General features: G+C 37.0%; 1 protein-coding gene across 1 annotated transcript in view; it reads left to right on the top strand.

Moving 5' to 3' along the window:
• Window positions 1–21745, top strand: part of TCEA2 (transcription elongation factor A2) — a 65390-nt gene extending 43645 nt beyond the window's left edge. Inside the window, exons 7-10 of the mRNA XM_053710448.1 lie at window positions 16777–16931; window positions 17585–17731; window positions 18423–18494; window positions 20652–21745. Of these exons, the coding sequence (XP_053566423.1) occupies window positions 16777–16931; window positions 17585–17731; window positions 18423–18494; window positions 20652–20660 (383 nt within the window). The 3' untranslated portion in view covers window positions 20661–21745. The remainder of the gene's footprint in view (window positions 1–16776; window positions 16932–17584; window positions 17732–18422; window positions 18495–20651) is intronic.
• The last annotated feature ends 1299 nt before the right edge of the window (window positions 21746–23044 follow it).

Below are 23044 nucleotides of genomic sequence, written 5' to 3'. Positions count from 1 at the left end.
GTATTCATTGTCCTAAAAAAAAACCCACACATTTTTTCATAACAATGAGGACTTCAAGATCAAGAAATGTATTAATTGGGAGACCACCTTTTGGTATACACTTATTAAAGGGACAGTATACACTCATTTTCATATAACTGCATGTAATAGACACTACTATAAAGAATAATATGCACAGATACTGATATAAAAATCCAGTATAAAACTGTTTAAAAACTTACTTAGAAGCTGTCACTTTGGCTCTGTTGAAAAGGTAGTTGGAAAGCCCACTGCAAGTGGCAAATAAGACACTCCCCCCCTCCCCCTTCTTTTGCATATGAAAAGACCCTTTACACAAACAGGAGCAAGCTGGAGTAGGTAGTCGAGCGTATTCACATAAAACTTTGGGGCTTGGTTAGGAGTCTGAAAATCAGAGCAATGTTATTTAAAAATAAGCAAAACTATACATTAATTTTAAAAAAAAACTTTATGGGCTATATAAATAGATTATCTACAAAACATTTATGCAAAGAAAAAATGAGTGTATAATGTCCCTTTAAGGTGTAGCTGCAATCTTTATTATGTGGGCCACACTACACGCCCACTACGCAAACATCTGTATAACATAAAAATTACAAAGAGAAAACCCAATAGTGCAGCACAATTTTGATGCCAACAGTATATTGTGAAATGAGTGCATATATTACTCACATTTGGTAGCGCACTAGAAAATAGTGCTGAATATTGCAGGCTGGATGTCAAAGTCATTAGGTGACTGTAATACTTTGGTCTCCCAGGAGGAATAATGATGAGTTCAGGAATCCAAAGCCAGCTCCAGAAAAGGAATAAAGTAGTACAATGCAGGTACTACTAAAACAAATTTAATTTTTAAAACGATAAAATCAACAATGCAACGTGTTTCTCAGCTAAAAGTAGCTGTTTCATCAGGCATAAAATAATAATGGTGTGTGTCGCCTTATATACACATCATAAGATTTGTTTCCATGGTTACATCTATATGCATTAAAAACACAAACATAAAAAAGGATGAGACTTCAATTTAAAATTCTCAGATATGTTCTGTAATATGTTTCCTGAACTCATCGTTTTCTGGGTTAGTAATATATTCCTGTATCTTAAATTTACACTCTTGATTTCTACATAAAAGAGCTTAAAGGGACACTATACCCAAACATTTTCTTTCATGATTAAGGTAGAGAATATAATTTTAAACAACATTCCAATTTACTTCTATTACCTAATTTGCTTAATTCTTTAGATATACTTTAATGAAGAAATAGCAATGCACACGGTGAACCAATCACAGGAGGCATCTATGTGCAGCTACCAATCAGCAGCTACTAAGCATATCTAGATATGCTTTTCAGCAAAGAATATCAAGAGAATGAAGCAAAATAGATAATAGAAGTAAATTAGAAAGTTGTTTATAACTGTATGCTCTTTCTAAATCATGAAATAAAAAATTTGGGTTTCATGTCCCTTTTAACTAGAAGTCTTCCGGTTTTTGAGGCATCTGATTGGTTTTTAGAGGGTCATGTGATCAAATCTAAAATGGTTTGTAATTGGATGACAGTTATAAGCAACCTGACAGGCTGAAATAAAATATACATGACAGCTGGCAGGTCATCTACAAATTAACCCAAAAGTATACTATCATGTGCAGAATAGTGTGTAAAAGTTAGACATCAATTTTATTTAGTTTCTGTTTCTAAGTCGCATGTTTATTTACTAATAAAAATTATGTATAAGGAGAAAAAATAATTTATGAATGAAAAGGGGAGTTCTATCTATTCATGCCGTTTTTTCAAGTGTCCAATTGGATGTTAGAATCACATGATCTTAATGGGGAAAAAAAACTATAGCTGGATTCTATTTGTTCATTCCGTTTTTCTAGAGATCAAATTGGACACAGAAATCACATGATCTTAATGTTAAAATACATAACTGGGTCAAGGATTATAAAAGATCTCTGTGTAATTGTGATTCTTTATAGATAATATTTGAAATAACTGTAAATTGGAAAACAAGAGCAGTTAGTTGATTTCTGTTTAATTATGTTTGTAATCGCTAGAAACAAAAAATATGTGAATGAATAGTAAGTGCTGTTAGTTGATGATGAATGGTAAAGTAGGAGTTACTGATTTGAGTCATCATTGGGATAACTGTTGATAGTATGTATATGTAGGCTTACCATAATTTTTAGAGGTGAAACTGGGACCACCTGGTGCGGTGCCAGTGGGGGTGTGGTCAGGAGTGTGGTTAAGGGGGCGTGGCAATTACCGGTCCTTTTAAAGTAGTAGCTTTTATGTGTGTAATGTTTTGTGGATACTCTACCCTTCCTCAGTCATACAAGTGAATCACACAGTTTAAATAGACCATAACACCACCCCCTAGTAAAAAAGGCACCATTACGTTGTCATGGCAAATAAGTCATTAATCTAAATCTCAGATGCTAAATAATGCCAAACATCAAGCATAATTATCACTTTCACAATTTAATATCTGCAGAGTATTATGTGTTTATGTGTCTAATTAAGGAACAGAGCCAAATACTGATAAGGCATAAATACAACATTGAATGAAAGTAAAAAAGAAACACGTACCTGCTAAAGCTATTTAAGAGGCTACTCTATACCATAATGCAGGAAGATTATAGCCAAAATGCTATCCTGCATGAAGTAAAGCAAGATCCAGGCCAAAAATCCTGCCTGTCTGTACTTCCTAGTCATACCCATATGATTCCCCTAAAGGTGTATTACCGGCAATGACACCAAGGGTCGGGGGGGGAGAAGGTGTTAAATTCTTAGAAACATAAACCAAGTAGTACTACAAAATTTAAATATAACCTACGCTGCTCACTCAGCCTGTATTACTAAATGTAAACTTTGAAGGACACGAACGTTAAGCTAAGCAGGGCTGCATGTAACAAAGTACCAGCATCCAACTATGCTGGAGAGCCACAGTCCAGTCATTTTGAATAATGTGTTCGGGTTTCAGGTGGTCTGAAACCCGGACACATGATTTGAAACCTGGAGGTGGCAACCCTACTGGGACAGAATGAACAACTGGGTGGGACACTGGGACAGCGCCTCCAAACCGGGACAATCCCAGTAAAAGTGGGACTTCTGGTAAGCCTATGTATATGAGTGATGAATGAGTGACGTGATAAACAATAAAATAGCTGCAGTCAGCCTGCGATATCAGCACTTCTATATAGCGCTCCACTTTTGTGAGTATTCTCCTATATAGCCTTTTTTTAATTATCCATCAGAAAGGTTTTTTTCTGCACCATGAGGCGCTCTTCTTTGTTTTATTTATAGAACCACCTCCCAAGCCCAATCCTTTGGAAGAAGAATCAACTTGTGAATCCAGCAAATACACCTCACAATTTTACAAGGACTTTAACATTGTTCTTTTGAATATTACACATACATATTTTCTTTATTTATAATCTTTATTATTTTTATTTCATAATTTTATTTTTTATTTTTGTTTTGTCTTATTTTATTATATATTTTTTTTATTATCCTATTTTTGATATTGAGTTTTTATATATATATATATATATATGTATATGTATATGTGTGTGTATATGCATCATATGACCAGATTGTGCCATATTGAATAATAATATATATCATACATAGCACCCTCTTTTTTGAAACCTTTCCCTCTTTCTGAGAGAAAGTTTAAAATTCTATTTTGATAACATAAAAATTGGTTTCCAAAAACATTGTTTCTCGCCATTTTGACCAGGTCCATCAAAGAAATAGGAAAGATCTGATGTTTCTGGTCATTGGACATATCCCCCTTTACAGAAGAAGAGGAGATTGAGGGAGCAAACTAAATCTGTGTGAAACCTTTTGGATACTTAATGTATAAACACAACAACAACACAAGAACCTAAAGGACTTAACGAAAACTTTGACCTTGTTTCTTTTCTTTAGGAGGTTTTCTTCTGTTAAGATACATTTTTATCTAGACTTCTTTCAATTTTCTGTTTCATATGTTTATGTACTCACCTATTTTTGTCACAATCACACTTTATACAATGATGTATACACTTACAAAACCATATAGGGTAGCATGTATAACATAATATATAAGATGGATTCCCCTAATATGATTAATTCTTTTTCACACAGTCTTATATGTTTTAGAGTCTGTTGTCCATCTGGACCCCTGAGCCGAGGTTCCGAATTATCAGGAACCATTTTTTTTATTTATTTTTTTCAAAATTTAATGTTTTTCATATTTGATTTTTCAGATCCTATTTGGACATATGCAATTGGGGGCTCACTAGTTTTCTGAACATTATCTATGTATATATGTGACACTTTTTATTTATACTATTTTTTTATCTATATTTTTTATTTATAAAAGTATGAAACATCTTCTAATAATTATAGTATGTATGATATTTTGTATAATTGCAGATACACTAATTGTCATATGTCCAAATATTCAGTGTAGCTATAGGAGTTTATATCCTGTATGAAGACTGATGTGCTTTTAAAGGGACAGTCAACACCAGAATGTCTGTTGGTTTAAAAGATAGATAATCCCTTAAAGGGATATTCCAGTCAAAATGTAAATGCACATAGGTGAATTAAATCTTTGAATAGAAACCTATTTATAATATACATGTATTAGCAAAAATGCTTCTAGTAAACGTTTTCACTGTTTTAGTGTTATCATTTTTCTCTGCACGTGCATGTGAAGCATAGTTACATATTCTCAGTGTATTAGCATTTTAAATACTGCAGCTGCTCAGAGCATCAGTGAGGTTTGTATCATGTCAGCAATTAACAAATTGAGTCATTACCAGATGGTACAAGCACCTTAGGCTCTCTTATCAAGTGCTGTGTTAAATGCTGGTGCACGGTGCATACTGAAATACACTTTGTATATTACTGAAATGTATCCTTGTGGATTCCAATTTTGGCTGGAATGTCCCTTTTAATTACCCATTTCCCAGTTTTGCATAACCAACACAGTTATAATAATACACATTTTTCCTCTGTAATTACCTTGTATCTAAGCCTCTGCAGACTTCCACCTTATTTCAGTTCTTTTGATAGACTTACATTTTAGCTAATCATTGCTCACTCCTCGGTAAATTCACATGCATGAGCTCAATGTTATCTACAGTATACAAGAGAAGTGAGTACACCCCAGTGCAATATCACTTAAATGTGAAATGATTCAAAATTGTATAACCTAACAGTAACTGCATTACGTCTAAGTTTTACAGTGGGGTATTTGCTCTTATGTAAAATTATAAACTAACATTTTTGATTTACTATATTAAAAATACCAGCCCCTGGGGGTGTCCGGGCTATGGTCCAAGATGGCTGCCAAACTGGGAGCTCTGTAACACAGATCTACATTCCGACAGTAATTTGAAAATTAAATAACCATCCAGCACGAATTGATATCTCACGACACAGGGGACACTTAGCTGGATGGAATAATATAAAAAAAAATATATCTTAATATAGCAGGACTTCCCAGAATGGATCGCTGAGTGTCTCTGGCGGGAAACTGGGTAAGCAGAGAATACTGTGATCCTCTGCCTAACATTCCCAACATGGAGGAGGACCTCTACTCTAAGATACGAGCCCTATTTGCTGAATCTGAGCAGCAGATACAGATTCAACTGCCTCATGGCATTAGTTGGTTCTCCTATGAAGAAGCCTCCCAAGCCGTGGGATGAGAGCATACTTATCAGTACTGATCTTCTGGAGAGGGAGCAGCAGGAGGCTAGCCCTAGGGAGGAAAGTTCTGGAGACGTCAGCAACTTAAGATCTTTTAAAGTATATGATTTGCCTGAGAAGGAGACAACTACGACTGAAGCGGCTACCACCAACAAACAAGGAAGAGCAGAGGCCCACAGCGGTTACTCTGTTGGAGATATTCAGACTGCTGCTGCTTACCTGGACATGTGGGGGAGAGCGGGCGGCTCCCCAGTGAACGGCTTTGAGAAGGAGCTTTGGGCGCTGGTAGCCCACTGTTCTCCTGTTGCCTTGGGACTCTGCATTGGCTATGGCCTAGGGACGTGGCGCATGCTGGATTTCTAAGGTAGATGCGGCTCCCAAATGGATGGACCAGATATCCGGAGGCTTCCTGGATTTGAGCACTGTTGCAAGAGTCAGGGTTGGATAGCGTAAACGGCATACTGGTAGATTCTGGATTGCCAGACCTTGCCTGGCCCCAATCAGAAACTACACCTCTCCTTGAACTTAGATTCCATACATTGCCCTGTGAATTGCTATACCTGATGCCGAGACTTTTATTAATGTACCAAATACTGCTGGGCCCTTGGGTTTATTGTTGGATTTGTTTCTGTATACCTATTGATCGGCCCACAGTCCCATACTTAGATGTATGCCTAATTCCTACCTTATAAGGCAAAAGGTAAGCCGGTTAACTGAGAAAGATTTGCCCAAACTCCAGCTTATTAATAGGATAGCGGTATTTACTGGGGCTTTAGACTTTACTAGGTGTTAAGGGCACTGTATTCGTTTCATGACAGGCAGTCCTCCTCCCCTAATGCATATTTCTCATGCTGCAGGTCCGTAAGAGGCCTGTACCCCCAGATTAGAAGGTAGTGTTCATTGAGGTCCAGATGTGACCTTACTAGGCAAAGGGGAAGATTAGTAAACTAGAAAAAGTGCAATTTAAAAACTTTTTATATATGTGACAATATATGTGTTTTTTTGTTTGTTTTTTTTCTTACCCTTGAGAGATATATTTGTCCAGCTGTGTTGACATACTACTCTATTAGAGAGTGCACAGCTTATATAGTCATTTGGAATCTTAAAAGTTTTTTGTGTGTTACTTAATACAGTGATGCATGTGCAAAACTATTTCATTATCGCTAAGATAAACTTGTTTAGATGAGTATATAATCGAAATGATCTATTTGAAACCTACTAGCTGTATAAGTTTACTTACTGTAGTGATGCAGGTACAAGAGTGTTTTACCATTTCTGGACATTTTTGACATTTAATTCACTCCAAACGTAATCTGCACAGATTACGTTTGGAGTCAATTACGGATATTAACACGTTTGGAAAGTCCTGTGTGGATGAGTGTTCGTTATCGGACATAAACTGTTCAAGCACACCTGGTACCGAAGGTTTTATGCCTCTGGAAGTGACCCGGAAATTTGAGAGGTGGTGATTAGAGAACTAAACTTTATCATATTATTGCCATCATCTTCACAATTGTTAACAGCTGACATTAACAGAGCTGCATAATAGCAAGCTTCTATTAGGATCCCCCTGAGACTGTATAATTCATCGGTACTACTATGCCAGTTGGAAACTCTGATTGTTTGATAAGTTAAGTTTTTAAAGTCTCCAATAAGGTTTTAAGCACTACAATATAGGAGATTGTTGAAGGAGTATATATTGCAATTGTTTTGTGATTTCCACTATCTTTTTTATCGATGTTTTTATTTTACATGTGATATTTAATATATTATCAATTATAGGAAATTGTTTACAGAATGTATGAGTGGAGAATGGAAGTTTTTGGGCCAAAACGAATGATTGATTTTTAAACAACATAATGGAATTGCAAAGAATTGTTTAATAAACTATTTGTGTTAAAAAGCTTTCTGTATCCAGAGATTTTATCCGCAGAGGTTATTAATCACAGGAATTAGTTTGAAAGTGATATAACCAAGGTGTCATTGTGTTACATTAATTGTACACACACATTTCTCCACGTAAAGTTTATTAACCCATAGCTCATTTTTAGCGCCACCTAGCCTTTTAAACTTGGTACTCCTTAGATATATGACTACCTAGGAAGGAGGCAGTGTAACTAGGTTGGCTAGTTGGGGGAAGTCCAGCGCATTACTTCACAGCAATTCTACAAATAGTACCCTTCAAAAAATTTAAATTTTGACATACTGTATGTATTTGCGGATGTTTGCTCTCTAACTTGCTTGCAGATATTTGTACTGCATGTTGTTCTTTGTATTGTTCAAACTTCAATAAAAATAATGTTAAAAAAAATAAATACCGGCCCCAAAGCAGGAAATCAATGCAACAAAAGTCGGCGCACCTTTCATTACTGAAAGCTAGATTGTGCAAGTAGCGCACTGTCCGTGGCGGACAGCCACTGCGGCTCTGATTTTTGGCACTGTGTATCGATCTATACCTCCTGATTACTACTGCAACTGTGTTTTGACTGCTTTTTAGTTGGTCACTAATCTTCCTGTATCCTTTTCTATCTTTGTGAAGTCTCACAATCAGATTTTTCAATTCCTCTGGCAAATCTTTTCTATGTGGAGTCATGATGCAGACTTGCAGATAGACACATCCCATTGGTCAAAACATTAGACTGTTCTGGTAACTATGCTCATGCAATACGGCTAATTGGGAATCATAGGTGTACTCAATTTTGTTTCAGTGATCTAACTTGTGTGTCAGTGACCACATTTGTATTCACTTTTGTTGCATTAAGTTTCAACTTTGGGGCCTGTATTTTCAATATAATCTTTAAGTATTTGTTTTTGATTGTTTATTAATGGAAATACTCTACTTGTCAACTTAGAAATAAAACAATTATTGAGAGGTGATACAATTCTAAATAATTTGATAATTAAGTGATGTTGCACAGGGGTGTACTCAGTTCATGTGTTTCATATACAATATACAACATAAGTAATGCCTTCTAGTGGTGAAAAACTGTCAAAATGCATTAAGATTAGAGGTGGCCTTCAAAGTCTAAGAAATTAGCATATGAACCTCCTAGGTTTAGCTTTCAATTAAGAATTCCAAGGGAACAAAGCAAAATTGGTGATAAAAGTAAAATGAAAAGTTGTTTACAATTGCATGCCCTATTTGAATCATGAAAGTTTTTTTTGGACTTGACTGTCCCTTTGAACCTATATGAGGCTACCCTCTAATAAGATAGATCAGTATGATATAGAGATAAGGTTGTCTTGTCCGAGTATTTTGATTCTATAATGAATATACATTATATGACAACCAATATCTAATTGTTATATGCCATATATTCTAGGCGGAACGTGGCAAGTACAATAGATTAGTATCTTTATCCTTTTTTAGTTTTGACAGTGAAAATCCTGTTTGTTTGTTTGTAACAACTGAGACTCGTTACTTAGCAGAAACTGTGGTTGGTTAGTAATGACACGTGATCAGAATCACACTTGTTTATACTCCAAAATCTATACACAAATCCCTACAAACAGAAACCACGATTCTAGGTGCAACCGTAAATGATAAATTGATATGTTTGATCTTTGGTGAATGTTGAGGTAGAGGGTGCATTTGTGAAGGTTTGTCTGGGATAAAAAATTAGAGGTGTAGTGCCGTTATAAGTGTGGAATGTTAATGCCGTTGTATATATGCTTATAGAATAACGAGTGTTCTTCTGTGCAGGGATTTATTTTCTGCAGGCATTTGTGCATTGAGACATTCCTTAATCTTCTGTATATGTGCTCTCATTTTACAAGTGGTTGCTTTTCATTTCTTTCATGTAATTGGCAAGAGTCCATGAGCTAGTGACATATGGGATATACAATCCTACCAGGAGGGGCAAAGTTTCCCAAACCTCAAAATGCCTATAAATACACCCCTCACCACACCCACAATTCAGTTTTACTAACTTTGCCTCCTATGGAAGTGGTGAAGTAAGTTTGTGCTAAGATTTCTACGTTGATATGCGCTTCTCAGCATTGTTGAAGCCCAATTCCTCTCAGAGTACAGCGAATGTCAGAGGGACGTGAAGGGAGTATCACTTATTGAATACGATGATTTCCCTAACGGGGGTCTATTTCATGGGTTCTCTGTTATCGGTCGTAGAGATTCATCTCCTACCTCCCTTTTCAGATAGACGATATACTCTCAATTTACCATTACCTCTACTGATAACTGTTTCAGTACTGGTTTGGCTATCTGCTATATGTGGATGGGTGTCTTTTTGGTAAGTATGTTTTTTATTACTTAAGACACCTCAGCTATGGTTTGGCACTTTATGCATTTATATGAAGTTCTAAATATATGTATTGTACTTATATTTGCCATGAGTCAGGTTCATGTATTTCCTTCTGCAGACTGTCAGTTTCATATTTGGGTAATATAAATATCTTTTAAAGAAATTTTTTTCTTACCTGGGGTTTAGTCTTTTTTGAATTGACTACTTCTTGCAAATTGCGGGCGGCATTAGGCCCTCGGGTGCGTCAAATGCTAAACTTTATTGCGTCATTCTTAGCGCGAAAATATTTTTGGCGCAGAAAAATACGTCTATGATGCAACTTCGTCATTTCCGGCGTCATACTTGACGCCGAGACCTTTCACACGGTTGCTTCATTAGTGACGCAAGTGTGTTATTTCCGGTTATTTTTTGGCGCCAAAAAGTTTACATTACGTTGTGCGTCATACTTGGCGCCAAACTTTTTCATTATTTCAATACCCCATTGATGTTTGCCTCTTGATTTTTTCTCTATCAGAGGCCTATGCTATTTGCTTTTTTTCCCATTCCTGAAACTGTCATATAAGGAAATAGATAATTTTGCTTTTTATGTTGTTTTTTCTCTTACATTTTGCAAGATGTCTCTATCTGATCCTGCCTCAGAAGTTTCTGCTGGAACATTGCTGCCTGACATCGGTCCTACCAAAGCTAAGTGCATTTGTTGTAAAATTGTTGAAATTATTTCACCGAATGTCATTTGTAATAGTTGTCATGATAAACTTTTACATGCAGTTAGTGTATCCATCAGTAATAGCACATTGCCAGTTGTAGTTCCTTCAACTTCTAATGTGCATGATATACCTGTAAATTTTAAAGAATTTGTTTCTAATTCTATTTTGAAGGCTTTGTCTGCATTTCCACCTTCTAATAAACGTAAAAGGTCTTTTAAAATTTCTCATTTAGTTGATGAAATTTCAAATTACCAACAACATAATTTATCCTCTTCTGATGAGGATCTATCTGATACAGAAGATCCTTCCTCAGACATTGACACTGACAAATCTACTTATTTATTTAAATAGAGTATATGCATTCTTTATTAAAAGAAGTGTTAATTATTTTGGATATTGAGGTAACCAGTCCTATTGACGTTCAGTCTAATAAACGTTTAAATGCTGTTTTTAAACCTCCTGTGGTTTCTCCAGGGGTTTTTCCTATTCCTGAGGCTATTTCTAGGGAATGGAATAAGCCAGGTACTTCTTTTATTCCTTTTTCAAGGTTTAAAAAATTGTATCCTTTACCAGCAAAATCTATAGAGTTTTGGGAAAAGATCCCCAAAGTTGATGGGGCTATTTCTACTCTTGCTAAACGTACCTCTATTCCTATGGAAGATAGTACTTCCTTTAACGATCCTTTAGATAGGAAGCTTTAATCTTATCTAAGGAAGGCCTATTTATATTCAGGTCATCTTCTCAGACCTGCAATTTCTTTGGCTGATGTTGCGGCTGCATCAACCTTCTGGTTGGAGAATTTAGCGCAATTCTGACTTGTCTAGAATTATTCGCCTATTGCAATATGCTAATCCTTTTTTTTTTTAATGCAATTTTTGATATTATCAAAATTGATGTTAGATCCATTTCTTTAGCTATTTTAGCTAGAAGAGCTTTGTGGCTTAAATCTTGGAATGCTGATATGACATCTAAATCTAGATTACTATCTCTTTCTTTCCAAGGTAATAATTTATTTGGTTCTCAGTTGGATTCTATTATTTCAACTTTCACTGGGGGAAGGGAGTTTTTCTGCCTCAGGATTAAAAACCTACGGGTGAATCTAAGGCTTCTAACCATTTTCGTTCCTTTCGTCAGAATAAGGAACAAAAACCCAATCTTCCCCCCAAGGAGTCTGCTTCCAATTGGAAGCCTTCCTCAATTGGAATAAATCCAAGCCATTTAGGAAACCAAAGTCAGCCCCTAAGTCCGCATGAATGTGCGGCCCTCATTCCAGCTCAGCTGGTAGGGGGCAGATTAAGGTTTTTTCAAGGATATTTGGATCAAATTTGTCCAAAATCAATGGATTCAGAGAATTGTCTCTCAAGGGTATCGAATAGGATTCAGAGTAAGACCTCTTGTGAGAAGATTTTTTTCTCTCACGTATCCCAGTAAATCCAGTAAAAGCTCAGGCTTTCCTGAAGTGTGTTTCAGACCTGGAGTCTTCAGGGGTAATCATGCCAGTTCCTCCTCAGGAACAAGGTTTGGGGATTTATTCAAATCTATTCATTGTACCAAAGAAGGAAAATTTATTCAGACCAGTTCTGGATCTGAAAATTTTGAATCGTTATGTAAGAGTACCAACTTTGAAGATGGTGATTATAAGGACTATTCTGCCTTTTTTTCAGCAAGGACATTATATGTCCACAATAGACTTGCAGGATGCATACCTTCATATCCCGATTCATCCAGAACATTTTCAGTTTCTGAGATTCTCTTTTCTAAACAAGCATTACCAATTTGTTGCTCTTCCATTTGGCCTAGCAACAGCTCCAAGAATCTTTTTAAAGGTTCTGGGCGCCCTACTCTCTGTAATCAGAGAACAGGGTATTGCGTTGTTTCCTTATTTGGATGATATCTTGGTACTAGCTCAGTCTTTGCGTACTGCAAAATCTCACACAAATCAACTAGTGTTGTTTCTTTGGAAACATGGTTGGAGGATCAATTTACCAAAAGTTTCTTGATTCCTCAGACAAGGGTCACCTTTTTAGGCTTCCAGATAGAGACAGAGTCATGGACACTGAATCTAACAGACAAGAGACGTTTAAAATTGGTTGCACCATGCCGGCACCTTCAGTCTCAGTCATTCCCTTCAGTGGCTATGTGCATGGAAGTTTTAGGTCTCATGACTGCAGCATCGGACGCAATCCCCTTTGCTCGTTTTCACATGAGACCTCTACAGCTTTGTATGCTGAATCAATGTACAACACTCTCTGACATGGTGGATAGATCACCATTGTTTAGTTCAAGGGGCTTCTTTTGTTCGGCCAACCTGGACTGTGATCACAACAGATGCGAGTCTTTCAGGTTGGGGAGCTGTTTGGGGATCTCTAACAGCACAAGAGGTTTGGAAATCTCAAGAGGCGAGATTACCAATAAATATTTTAGAACTCCATGCAATTCTCAGAGCTCTTCAGTTTTGGCCTCTGCTAACAAGAGAACCGTTCATTTGTTTTCAGACAGACAATATCACAACAGTGGCATATGTTAATCAACAGGGTGGGACTCACAGTCCCCAAGCTACGAAAGAAGTATCTTGGATACTTGTTTGGGCGGAATCCAGCTCTTGTCTAATCTCTGCGGTGCTTATCCCAGGTGTAGACAATTGGGAGGCAGATTATCTCAGCCGCCAGACTTTACATCCAGGGGAGTGGTCTCTCCATCCAGATGTGTTTTCTCAGATTGTTCAGATATGGGGTCTTCCAGAGATAGATCTCATGGCCTCTCATCTAAACAAGAAACTTCCCAGATACCTGTCCAGGTCCAGGGATGTTCAGGCGGAAGCAGTGGATGCGCTGACACTTCCTTGGTGTTATCATCCTGCTTACATTTTCCCGCCTCTAGTTCTCCTTCCAAGAGTGATCTCCAAAATCATCATGGAACAATCATTTGTGTAGCTGGTGGCTCCAGCATGGCCACACAGGTTTTGGTATGCGGATCTGGTTTGGATGTCCAGTTGCCCGCTTTGGCCACTTCCGTTCGGCGAGACCTACTATCTCAAGGTCCGTTTTTCCATCAGGATGTCAAATCATTAAAGGGACACTCAGGTTAAATTACATTTTCATGATTCAGATACAGCATGTAATTGTAAACAACTTTCCAATTTACTTCCATTAAAAAAAATGTGCACAGTCTTTTATATTTACAATTTTTGAGTCACCAGATCCTACTGAGCATGTGCAAGAATTCACAGACTATACGTATATGCATTTGTGATTGGCTGATTGCTATCACATGGTACAAGGGGAGTGGAAATATACATAACTTTGAAATTTGTTATAAAAAAATCTATTACTCATTTGAAGTTCAGACTAAGTGCTGTTGCATTGTCTTGTTATCTTGCATTTGTTGATTATGCAAATCTAATGTGTTGACTGGTCCTTTAAATTTGAAGGTATGGAAATTGAACGCTTAGTACTAAGTCAAAGAGGTTTCTCTGACTCAGTGATTAATACTATGTTACAAGCTCGTAAATCTGTTTCTAGAAAGATTTATTATAGAGTTTGGAAGACTTACATTTCATGGTGTTCTTCTCATAAATTCTCCTGGCATTCTTTTAGAATTCCTAGAATTTTACAGTTTCTTCAGGACGGTTTGGATAAGGGTTTGTCTGCAAGCTCCTTGAAAGGACAAATCTCCGCTTTCTGTTTTATTTCACAGAAAGATTGCTATACTTCCTGATATACACTATTTTGTACAGGCTTTAGTTCTTATTAAGCCTGTTATTTAATCAATTTCTCCTCCTTGGAGTCTTAATTTGGTTCTGACGGCTTTACAGATTCTTCCATTTGAACCTATGCATTTTTTGGACATTAAACTACTTTCTTGGAAAGTGTTGTTCCTTTTGGCCATCTCTTCTGCTAGAAGAATTTCTGAGTTATCTGCTCTTTCATGTGAGTCTCCTTTTTCTGATTTTTTCATCAGGATAAGGCAGTTTTGCTGACTTATTTTTACCTAAGGTTGTGAATTCTAACAACATTAGTAGAGAAATTGTTGTCCCTTCCTTGTGTCCTAATCCTAAGAATTCTTTGGATGTGGTAAGAGCTTTGAAATATTATGTGGAAGCTACTAAAGATTTCAGGAAGACTTCCAGTCTATTTGTTTTATTTTCTGGTCCTAGGAAAGGTCAGAAGGCTTCTGCTATTTCCTTGGCTTCTTGGTTGAAACTTTTGATTCATCAAGCTTATTTTGAGTCGGGTCAGGCCCCGCCTCAGAGAATTACAGCTCATTCTACTAGATCAGTCTCCACTTTGTGGGCTTTTAAGAATGAAGCTTCAGTTGATCAGATTTGCAAAGCGACAACTTGGTCTTCTTTGCATACATTTACTAAATTCTACCGTTTTTGATTTATTTGCTTCTTCTGAAGCAGTTTTTGGTAGAAAAGTTCTTCAGGCAGCTGTTTCAGTTTGATTCTTCTGCTTTTGATTTAAGTTTTTTTCTTTCAAAAATGAAAATAAACTTATTTTTTTGGGTTGTGGATTAATTTTTTCAGCGGAATATGGCTGTTTTTATTTTTATTCCCTCCCTCTCTAGTGACTCTTGCGTGGAAGATCCACATCTTGGGTATTGATATCCCATATGTCACTAGCTCATGGACTCTTGCCAATTACATGAAAGAAAACATAATTTATGTAAGAACTTACCTGATAAATTCATTTCTTTCATATTGGCAAGAGTCCATGAGGCCCACCCTTTTTATGGTGGTTATGATTTTTTGTATAAAGCACAATTATTTGCAAATTTCCTTTGTTGATGCTTTCTACTCCTTTCTTTATCACCCCGCTGCTTGGCTATTCGTTAAACTGAATTGTGGGTGTGGTGAGGGGTGTATTTATAGGCATTTTGAGGTTTGGGAAACTTTGCCCCTCCTGGTAGGATTGTATATCCCATATGTCACTAGCTCATGGACTCTTGCCAATATGAAAGAAATTAATTTATCAGGTAAGTTCTTACATAAATTATGTTTTTGAAAGTGGCAGCCTGTGTACATATATTTGAAGGGAATATTTGTACAAAATATTTTCACAACCTCGGTTGATTTGTATGAATAAAAGAAAATCAATTGGCCAATGCTAGCATTGATTTTGACACAATGTCAACTCGTAGGTTTACATAGATTATGGTTGGACCTGGGAAATGCTTTAAATAAGAGCAACAGACCTCTGAGTAATCGCACCTGATAAAGGGGTATGTCCCTGGAACGTGTTGTGGAGAAGCATTACGGGTCTGGCCAGGCAAGTGTTTGTTGCTCTTGTTTAAAACACTTGCTTTTAGATGTTTTCATACAATTGTTACAATTAGTGTTGCAAGTTCAGCAAAGTAGTTATCACATTGTCTAACTTGTTTCGTCTTTTGATTTAGTGCACTCAAAACCAACGTGTATCCAGACACTTTGGCCCATATTTATCAAGGTCTGGCAGACCTGATCCGACACTGCGGATCAGGTCCGCCAGACCTCGCTGAATACGGCAAGCAATACGCTCGCCGTATTCAGCATTGCACCAGCAGCTCACAAGAGCTGCAGGTGCAACGCCGCCCCCTGCAGACTCGCGGCCAATCAGCAGGGGGGTTGTTAATCAACCCGATTGTACTTGATCGGGTTGATTTCCGGTGATGTCTGTCTGTCTGCTCAGAGCAGACAGACAGGTTATGGAGCAGCGGTCTTTGTGACCGCTGCTTCATAACTGCTGTTTCTGGCGAGCCTGCAGGCTCGCCAGAAACACGGGGCATCAAGATCCATACGGAGCTTGATACATATGGAGCTTGATACATATGCCCCTCTGTCTACACTCTATCTGTATTTTAGGCTTTTGTGGATGCAGCAATATTTTATTCACTTAGTAATACTTTTTATTTGATATATTGCAGATGTACTTTGTTATTTGAAAGAGATGTGTATGTATTTATGTATGTGTATGTTACTTTTTAATATGGAGGATTGACATTTTTTTTTCTACACTGTCAATGTAACTTGTATATGGCTAAGGTGTATAAACATTAAGCTGAGGTGAAAGCTCAAACTGCTGTCTCTAGAATTTGATCCTTAACTATCCATACTTGTTTATCGTGAGGTTCAAAACACTGACATGAAATACAAGAACAGAATCAGGAGTCGCATCGCCAACCTCAAGGACTCAAAGAACCCAGATCTGAGGAAGAATGTTCTGTGTGGAGTTATAACACCAGAGCAGATTGCTGTCATGAGCTGCGAGGTAAGGAGGAGAGAGGAAAGCAAAGTAAATTAGGGCAGATGACAAAGCAGAAGAGAGGAAAGAGCATAGAAATGGTTAAGGAGCATCTGTAGCACATACAATTGGGGAGGGAAGGTGGCAGCATGATGGAAAGTAGAGAGTAGTCTGGGATATGAATAGGTAGTAGGAGATTAGATCACATAGTAAAGAAATGCGGAGCGGGAGAACAGAAGGAAAGGTCAGATGGGAAAAGAGTAGCACAAAAAGGAAAATAAGAAGAAACAAAAACAGAACTAGGGGAGGAGAGGACAACTGAGAAAATGGAGAACATAGGAATGCACAGTATGAGATGAAAGAGAAAGCATCATCGTGCAATGTGGAGTGAGCAAGTGAAATAAACAGGAGGAGAGGAATGCACAGAGAAATAGGAGAGGTTATAGGGTAGCAACATTAATAGGAGAGCCTCACAGTGTGGGTGGAAAGAGAGGTGAGGCGATATGCCAGGGGGATAGAGAGGGAATAAGAACTCTAAACATGAGCGTAAGGCTAGAGATGGAGAATTTAGCAGAAAGTGAGAGGGTGATCAGGTGAGGTAACTCGAGCAGATACTACACTGTAAGTGGTCTTGGTGCACCTGTGGGAGGAGGGGAGCAGGTAACACAGTGCCCCCACAGGAAATGGCCAGCAACGAGCTGAAGGAGATGAGGAAAGCAATGACCAAGGCTGCAATCCAGGAGCATCAGATGGCAAAGACTGGAGGGACGCAAACTGACCTTTTCTCCTGCGGCAAGTGTAAAAAGAAGAACTGCACCTACACCCAGGTACGCAGCTAATGTTGACTCAACAGTGAGCTCAAATGTGCATAGTTTAGGCTGATGGTTGTTTGTACAGTATCTTCACAAGTTTAGACCTGTGTTTCGTACCAAGGCCTTTGTCAGACGTTTCAGTACCGCTTCTTATATTTATTGTTTAATGGATTAGTTAGGTAATAAAAGCCCTGATGGGTGTCTTTATTAGGTTTGTTCCCTTACAGTAAGGCTTGACACATCCTTAGAGTCACAGGCCTTTGTATTTTTTATATAAATTTGACAACAAGCACCATAGTCTGGCTTCATCTTATTCTTATTGGCTCCTCAGCCTGATATAAATTTGCGAGGCACTGCTTCCAGCACTATGGCAAACTAAATGATTAAATTCAAACTTGTTTGTTTATTTTCTGTAAGTTTAATGGTTTACTTACCCTTCAGAGATGCTGTTGTCTGTTTTTTTTTTACTGTGCATTATATTCATAGTTGTTTTTATAATAAATTGTCAAAGTATATTTATATTCCTGTATTTTTATTTCTTCAAATGTTCTTACTTTTCTTTATGTATTTTACTATACATAATCTGTGTTTGGTTTTTAGTATGAGAGATTATTTCACAGATTTATAGCATGGCACAAAGCTATATAGTGTATGAGTTTTCCCTATTTGTTCTGGTGAGTGTAGCTATGATTTATGTGTTCCCCAGGTGCAGACACGCAGTGCTGATGAACCAATGACCACGTTCGTTGTATGTAATGAATGTGGAAACCGTTGGAAGGTGAGAAACAATGGACACCATCACTCAATGGCTTCTATTTGCCTTAAAGGAGCATTAAACGAAAAATTGCTCATAAAATGCTTAAGAATTTTTTCACTCCCTCCATAGAGGCTTTAATTACCTCATATATTAGTGTACTACATGTTAAACAGTAATTGCATTGATCAGTGAAGGAAAACATTTATAGCTGTCCTCTGTCCACAGCAAAGGAGACAATGCAAACCTATTTAAGAGGCTTTTCACTGGGTATATCCCTGGACTATTGTACAATAACAAAACCCTGCAACTTTCACTAACAAAATGACAAAATATTAATATTTATGCTGATTTTTTTTATGCAGTACAAAACATATTTGCTGATAGTATATATAATACATCAAATTGTTTTGATGTGCATTTAATTGCCATGTGCCCTACCTTACACATTGTTTCATACATTCCTGATAGACATCTGTGACAAAGTGCTTTTGGGTATAAAATGCGTAGGAGCATTTATTTTGTAGTATTTACATGGTAATAAAAAATCTGTTCCACTGTTACAAAATCTCTAATCTTTGTATGTATGACATGGTACCTAGAGGGGCATAACTCAGGTGTTTTACATTAATCAGTGAGATTGGTTAAACATATGCTTTATTCTCAATAACAAGTCACAAGCAGACCAGTAGTATGCATGCTTTTTGCTATGCTCAGCTCAATTCATACAAATGATCAGTTACCAAATTTTCTCTTGGTATCCTTTGTTAAAACTTAAAGGGACATAAAACACAATTTTCTTCTTTCATGATTCAGATAGAGCATGTGATTTTAAAATTTATATATAATGTTCTCTTGATATCCTTTGTTGAAAGGGATACCTAGGTAGACTCAAGAGCTGCTGATTTGTGTCTGCACATATATCCCTTATGTTATTGGCTCACCCAATGCATTCAGCTAGCTCCCAGTTGTGCATTGATGCTCCTTCAACAAAGGATACCAAGAGAATGAAGCAAATTAGATACAAGTTAAATGGAATGTTGTTTAAAATTGAATAATGAAAGAAAAAAAATTGTGTTTTATGTCCCTTTAACACCTTTCTCGACAGCATTATGAGAGAGGATTAGGAGTGTGCACGTGTTGAACACTATGTGGCAACAGTGCTATGCATATACATATAGTGCTTGTCTTGTACACACTACCAACCCTACATTGGTATAAAAAAAGGAATGTATGGAAAGTTTTAACAAAGTATAGCAGGATTTAAATAAAAAAAAAAAAGTCTACACTTATCTCGGGGGTTGTTAACCACCTTACAATTATAGACCCCTAAAAAAGTGCCCAACATGTACCCATCTCCCTTTGCCAGAGTCAGACTATCAAAATCCTCATCATCCTCAGTCCTATTTGGTACCAATATGAATTCAAATATGTCAGTAGCTTGTTTTTATTTTACATATGGATAGCTAGGAACCATACAGCTTAGCATATTTCTTTAAACCAGACAAGTCACAAATACACAAGTTAGCTACAACCATTTAGATTTTTACTGTTGTTTTTGTGCAATCAAACCATGGAATTGAATTACTGATAACGGTGATAGTTATTAACCCTTAATGACCAGCAGCGTTCCCTGTACCTTTCTATGAAGGTGCCGCTTTCAATAGCGCTATTATAGCCACACAATCCCTTAACGCCCAGGGACGTACAAGGTACGTCACGACCGTTAAAGGGTTAATCTTATCTTTCTTTTTTTCCTTTTTTTTATTTTTTTATATTATTCAGAGATCCAGTCCAATTCCCCATTAAGTGGTTTCCATACCCCTGGTTAGTATCATTAAAATGTTAATGTTGGCTTTCCTATCCCTTCTAGTCTAGTACTGTTGATTTACCGTTTTTGTCTGTTGGAAGTCTTCACTAGTGAATTCAGACATACTTGAAACCTGATTATGACTTCCTATTTTAACAAAGTACAATAATTGCCAAGAAATACATTTTTTAAATAACTATTCATATTTATGTCTGTTAAAGGGCCACGAAAAAATATCATTATCTAATTTGTAAAGGGGTTACACAGTAGAAATACCACTCAAGGCTAGCACTAGATTGGATCTCAGGTGCTTTTAAATATTTTCTCTTTAATTAAAACATTTTTATGTAACTTTTATCTTTTATTTATAGTTTTGTTGATGGATCTAAGGCATTCCATCTAAAGCGTCCTATTCCAAAGCATAGCATGAGAAGCAGGAGGAAATGGCCGGAAGAGTCTATGCCATTTATGCACCACATCTTCCCTTCAGCTGTAGCATATGGCTTATTTTTTGTTTGTTGGTTATTTGTTCAAAAATATGTTAGTCAATTTAGAATTTTGTGGGATTTTTTTATTTTTTGCCATTTTTGTAAAATATTTCTAAAACTTTTGCTGCAAAGGTCACACCAGTTAAGTGTGACTAGTTTTTGCTTGCTAGTTGAGGTTTCTTTCATAAATGAATGAAAAATTCTAAATGTTGAATGTATTTGGACACGTTATTTGAACTTTGTTAATTAAATATCATCATTTACAACTGTGTCATGTTTGTGCCATCTGCATACACAGACAAGAGGATTCTGGGATTGGCTCTTAAAAACATGGGTCCAGGGAGATTTCAAGACAATAGGAAAAATCGGCACTATCGGCTGGAGGATAAGTTAGTAGGTTCTAGGATGAAGCCACCATCACAGTTAAAAGATATGTTTAAAGCAGCAGAGGTGGAATGACCTACCTGCAGATGTTCCAATAGATTAAGTGAGTAGGCCGCTGGTAGTGAATCATTTGCCTAAATGGAAAATAAAAATGTTCAAAGTATAATGGCACTAAAGAATTAAATAACAAAAGTAGTGCAATATAAATGAAAATAATGTGAAATGATACACTAACAATTTCTGTTGATAATATCTATTTGGTAAGCTGATGTGTGATGTCAATGCTCACACAATTCTTGGCACCAGTTATGATTTTCAAACTGGTGTTCCATTTCCATGCTCCTTATATTGATGGTTCAAACAAATAACATCATACATGACACTACAATAAAATCTCTATTAAAAGTCACTTGGGGCTTAAATATAGATCATGTATTGTTTTATCACTGTTCTTTGTTTTCCTCCCTCAATATCGTTTTGCAAATGTCTTTACTTATTCTGGTTAACATTACTGATGTTATTATGCAAAATATATTGTATTGTGCTGTCAGTTGTTAATCTTTTCAATAAACAAAATACAATTTAAAAGAAAATGTCACTCAGTTCTTCTATAGCTTCTGACAAACTGAATTAATATCCATATATAATTCTGTCAAACATGGGGCAAAAGACTGAACTGCATGAGCATATATGCTTGTCAAAGTAACAATGGCAAGAAATAAATATATTGACATTAATTTAGTTTGCTAAAAATAAATAAAACAAGAGGAGTTCATCTCAAGCTCCTTGCAAACTGCTTCCCATAGCAAGTAAGGAGACTATCGCCTAGATTTTGAGTTTTGTCGGTAAAAACTCGTGAAGCTAACGCTCCTTTTTTTCCAGCGCACCCTTAAGCCAACGCTGGTATTACGAGTTTTCTGAATGGCTGCGTTAGCCTCAGAAAAGTGAGCGTTGAGCCAAATTTAGCTCCACTTCTACCTGTAATACCAGCGTTGCTTACGGTAACGGTAAGCTGGAAAAACGTGCTTGTGCACGATTTCCTCATAGGATACAATGAGGCTGAGCTGGCTGAAAAAAAACCTAACACCTGCAAAAAAGCAGCGTTCAGCTCCTAACGCAGCCCCATTGTTTCCTATGGGGAAATACTTTCTAAGTCTACACCTAACACCCTAACATGAACCCCGAGTTCACCTAACACCCTAACATAAACCCCTAATCTTACACTTATTAACCCCTAATCTGCCGCCCCCACATCGTCGCCACCTGCATTATATTATTAACCCCTAATCTTCCGCTCCGGACACCGCCGCCACCTACATTATCCCTATGAACCCCTAATCTGCTGCCCCCAACATCGCTGACACCTATATTATATTTATTAACCCCTAATCTTCCACCCCCAATGTCGCCGCCACAGCCTACCTACACTTATTAACCCCTAATCTGCCGACCGGACATCGCCGCCACTATAATAAATGTATTAACCCCTAAACCGCCGCACTCCCGCCTCGCAAACAATAATAAATTTTATTAACCCCTAATCTGCCCTCCCTAACATCGCCGCCACCTACCCACAATTATTAACCCCTAATCTGCCGCCCCCAACGTCGCCGCTACTATAATAGTCATTAACCCCTAAATCTAAGTCTAACCCTAACACCCCCCTAACTTAAATATAATTTAAATAAAATGAAATAAATCTATAATTAAATAAATTATTCCTATTTAAAATACTTACCTATAAAATAAACCCTAATATAGCTACAATATAACTAATAGTTACATTGTATCTATTTTAGGATTTATATTTATTTTACAGGCAACTTTGTATTTATTTTAACTAGGTACAATAGCTATTAAATACAGTAGTTAATAACTATTTAATAGCTACC

Source organism: Bombina bombina, chromosome 1 (genome assembly GCF_027579735.1).
Source record: "Bombina bombina isolate aBomBom1 chromosome 1, aBomBom1.pri, whole genome shotgun sequence".
In the NCBI taxonomy this organism is placed as follows: domain Eukaryota; kingdom Metazoa; phylum Chordata; class Amphibia; order Anura; family Bombinatoridae; genus Bombina; species Bombina bombina.
This window is presented reverse-complemented; position numbering and strand designations above follow the sequence as displayed.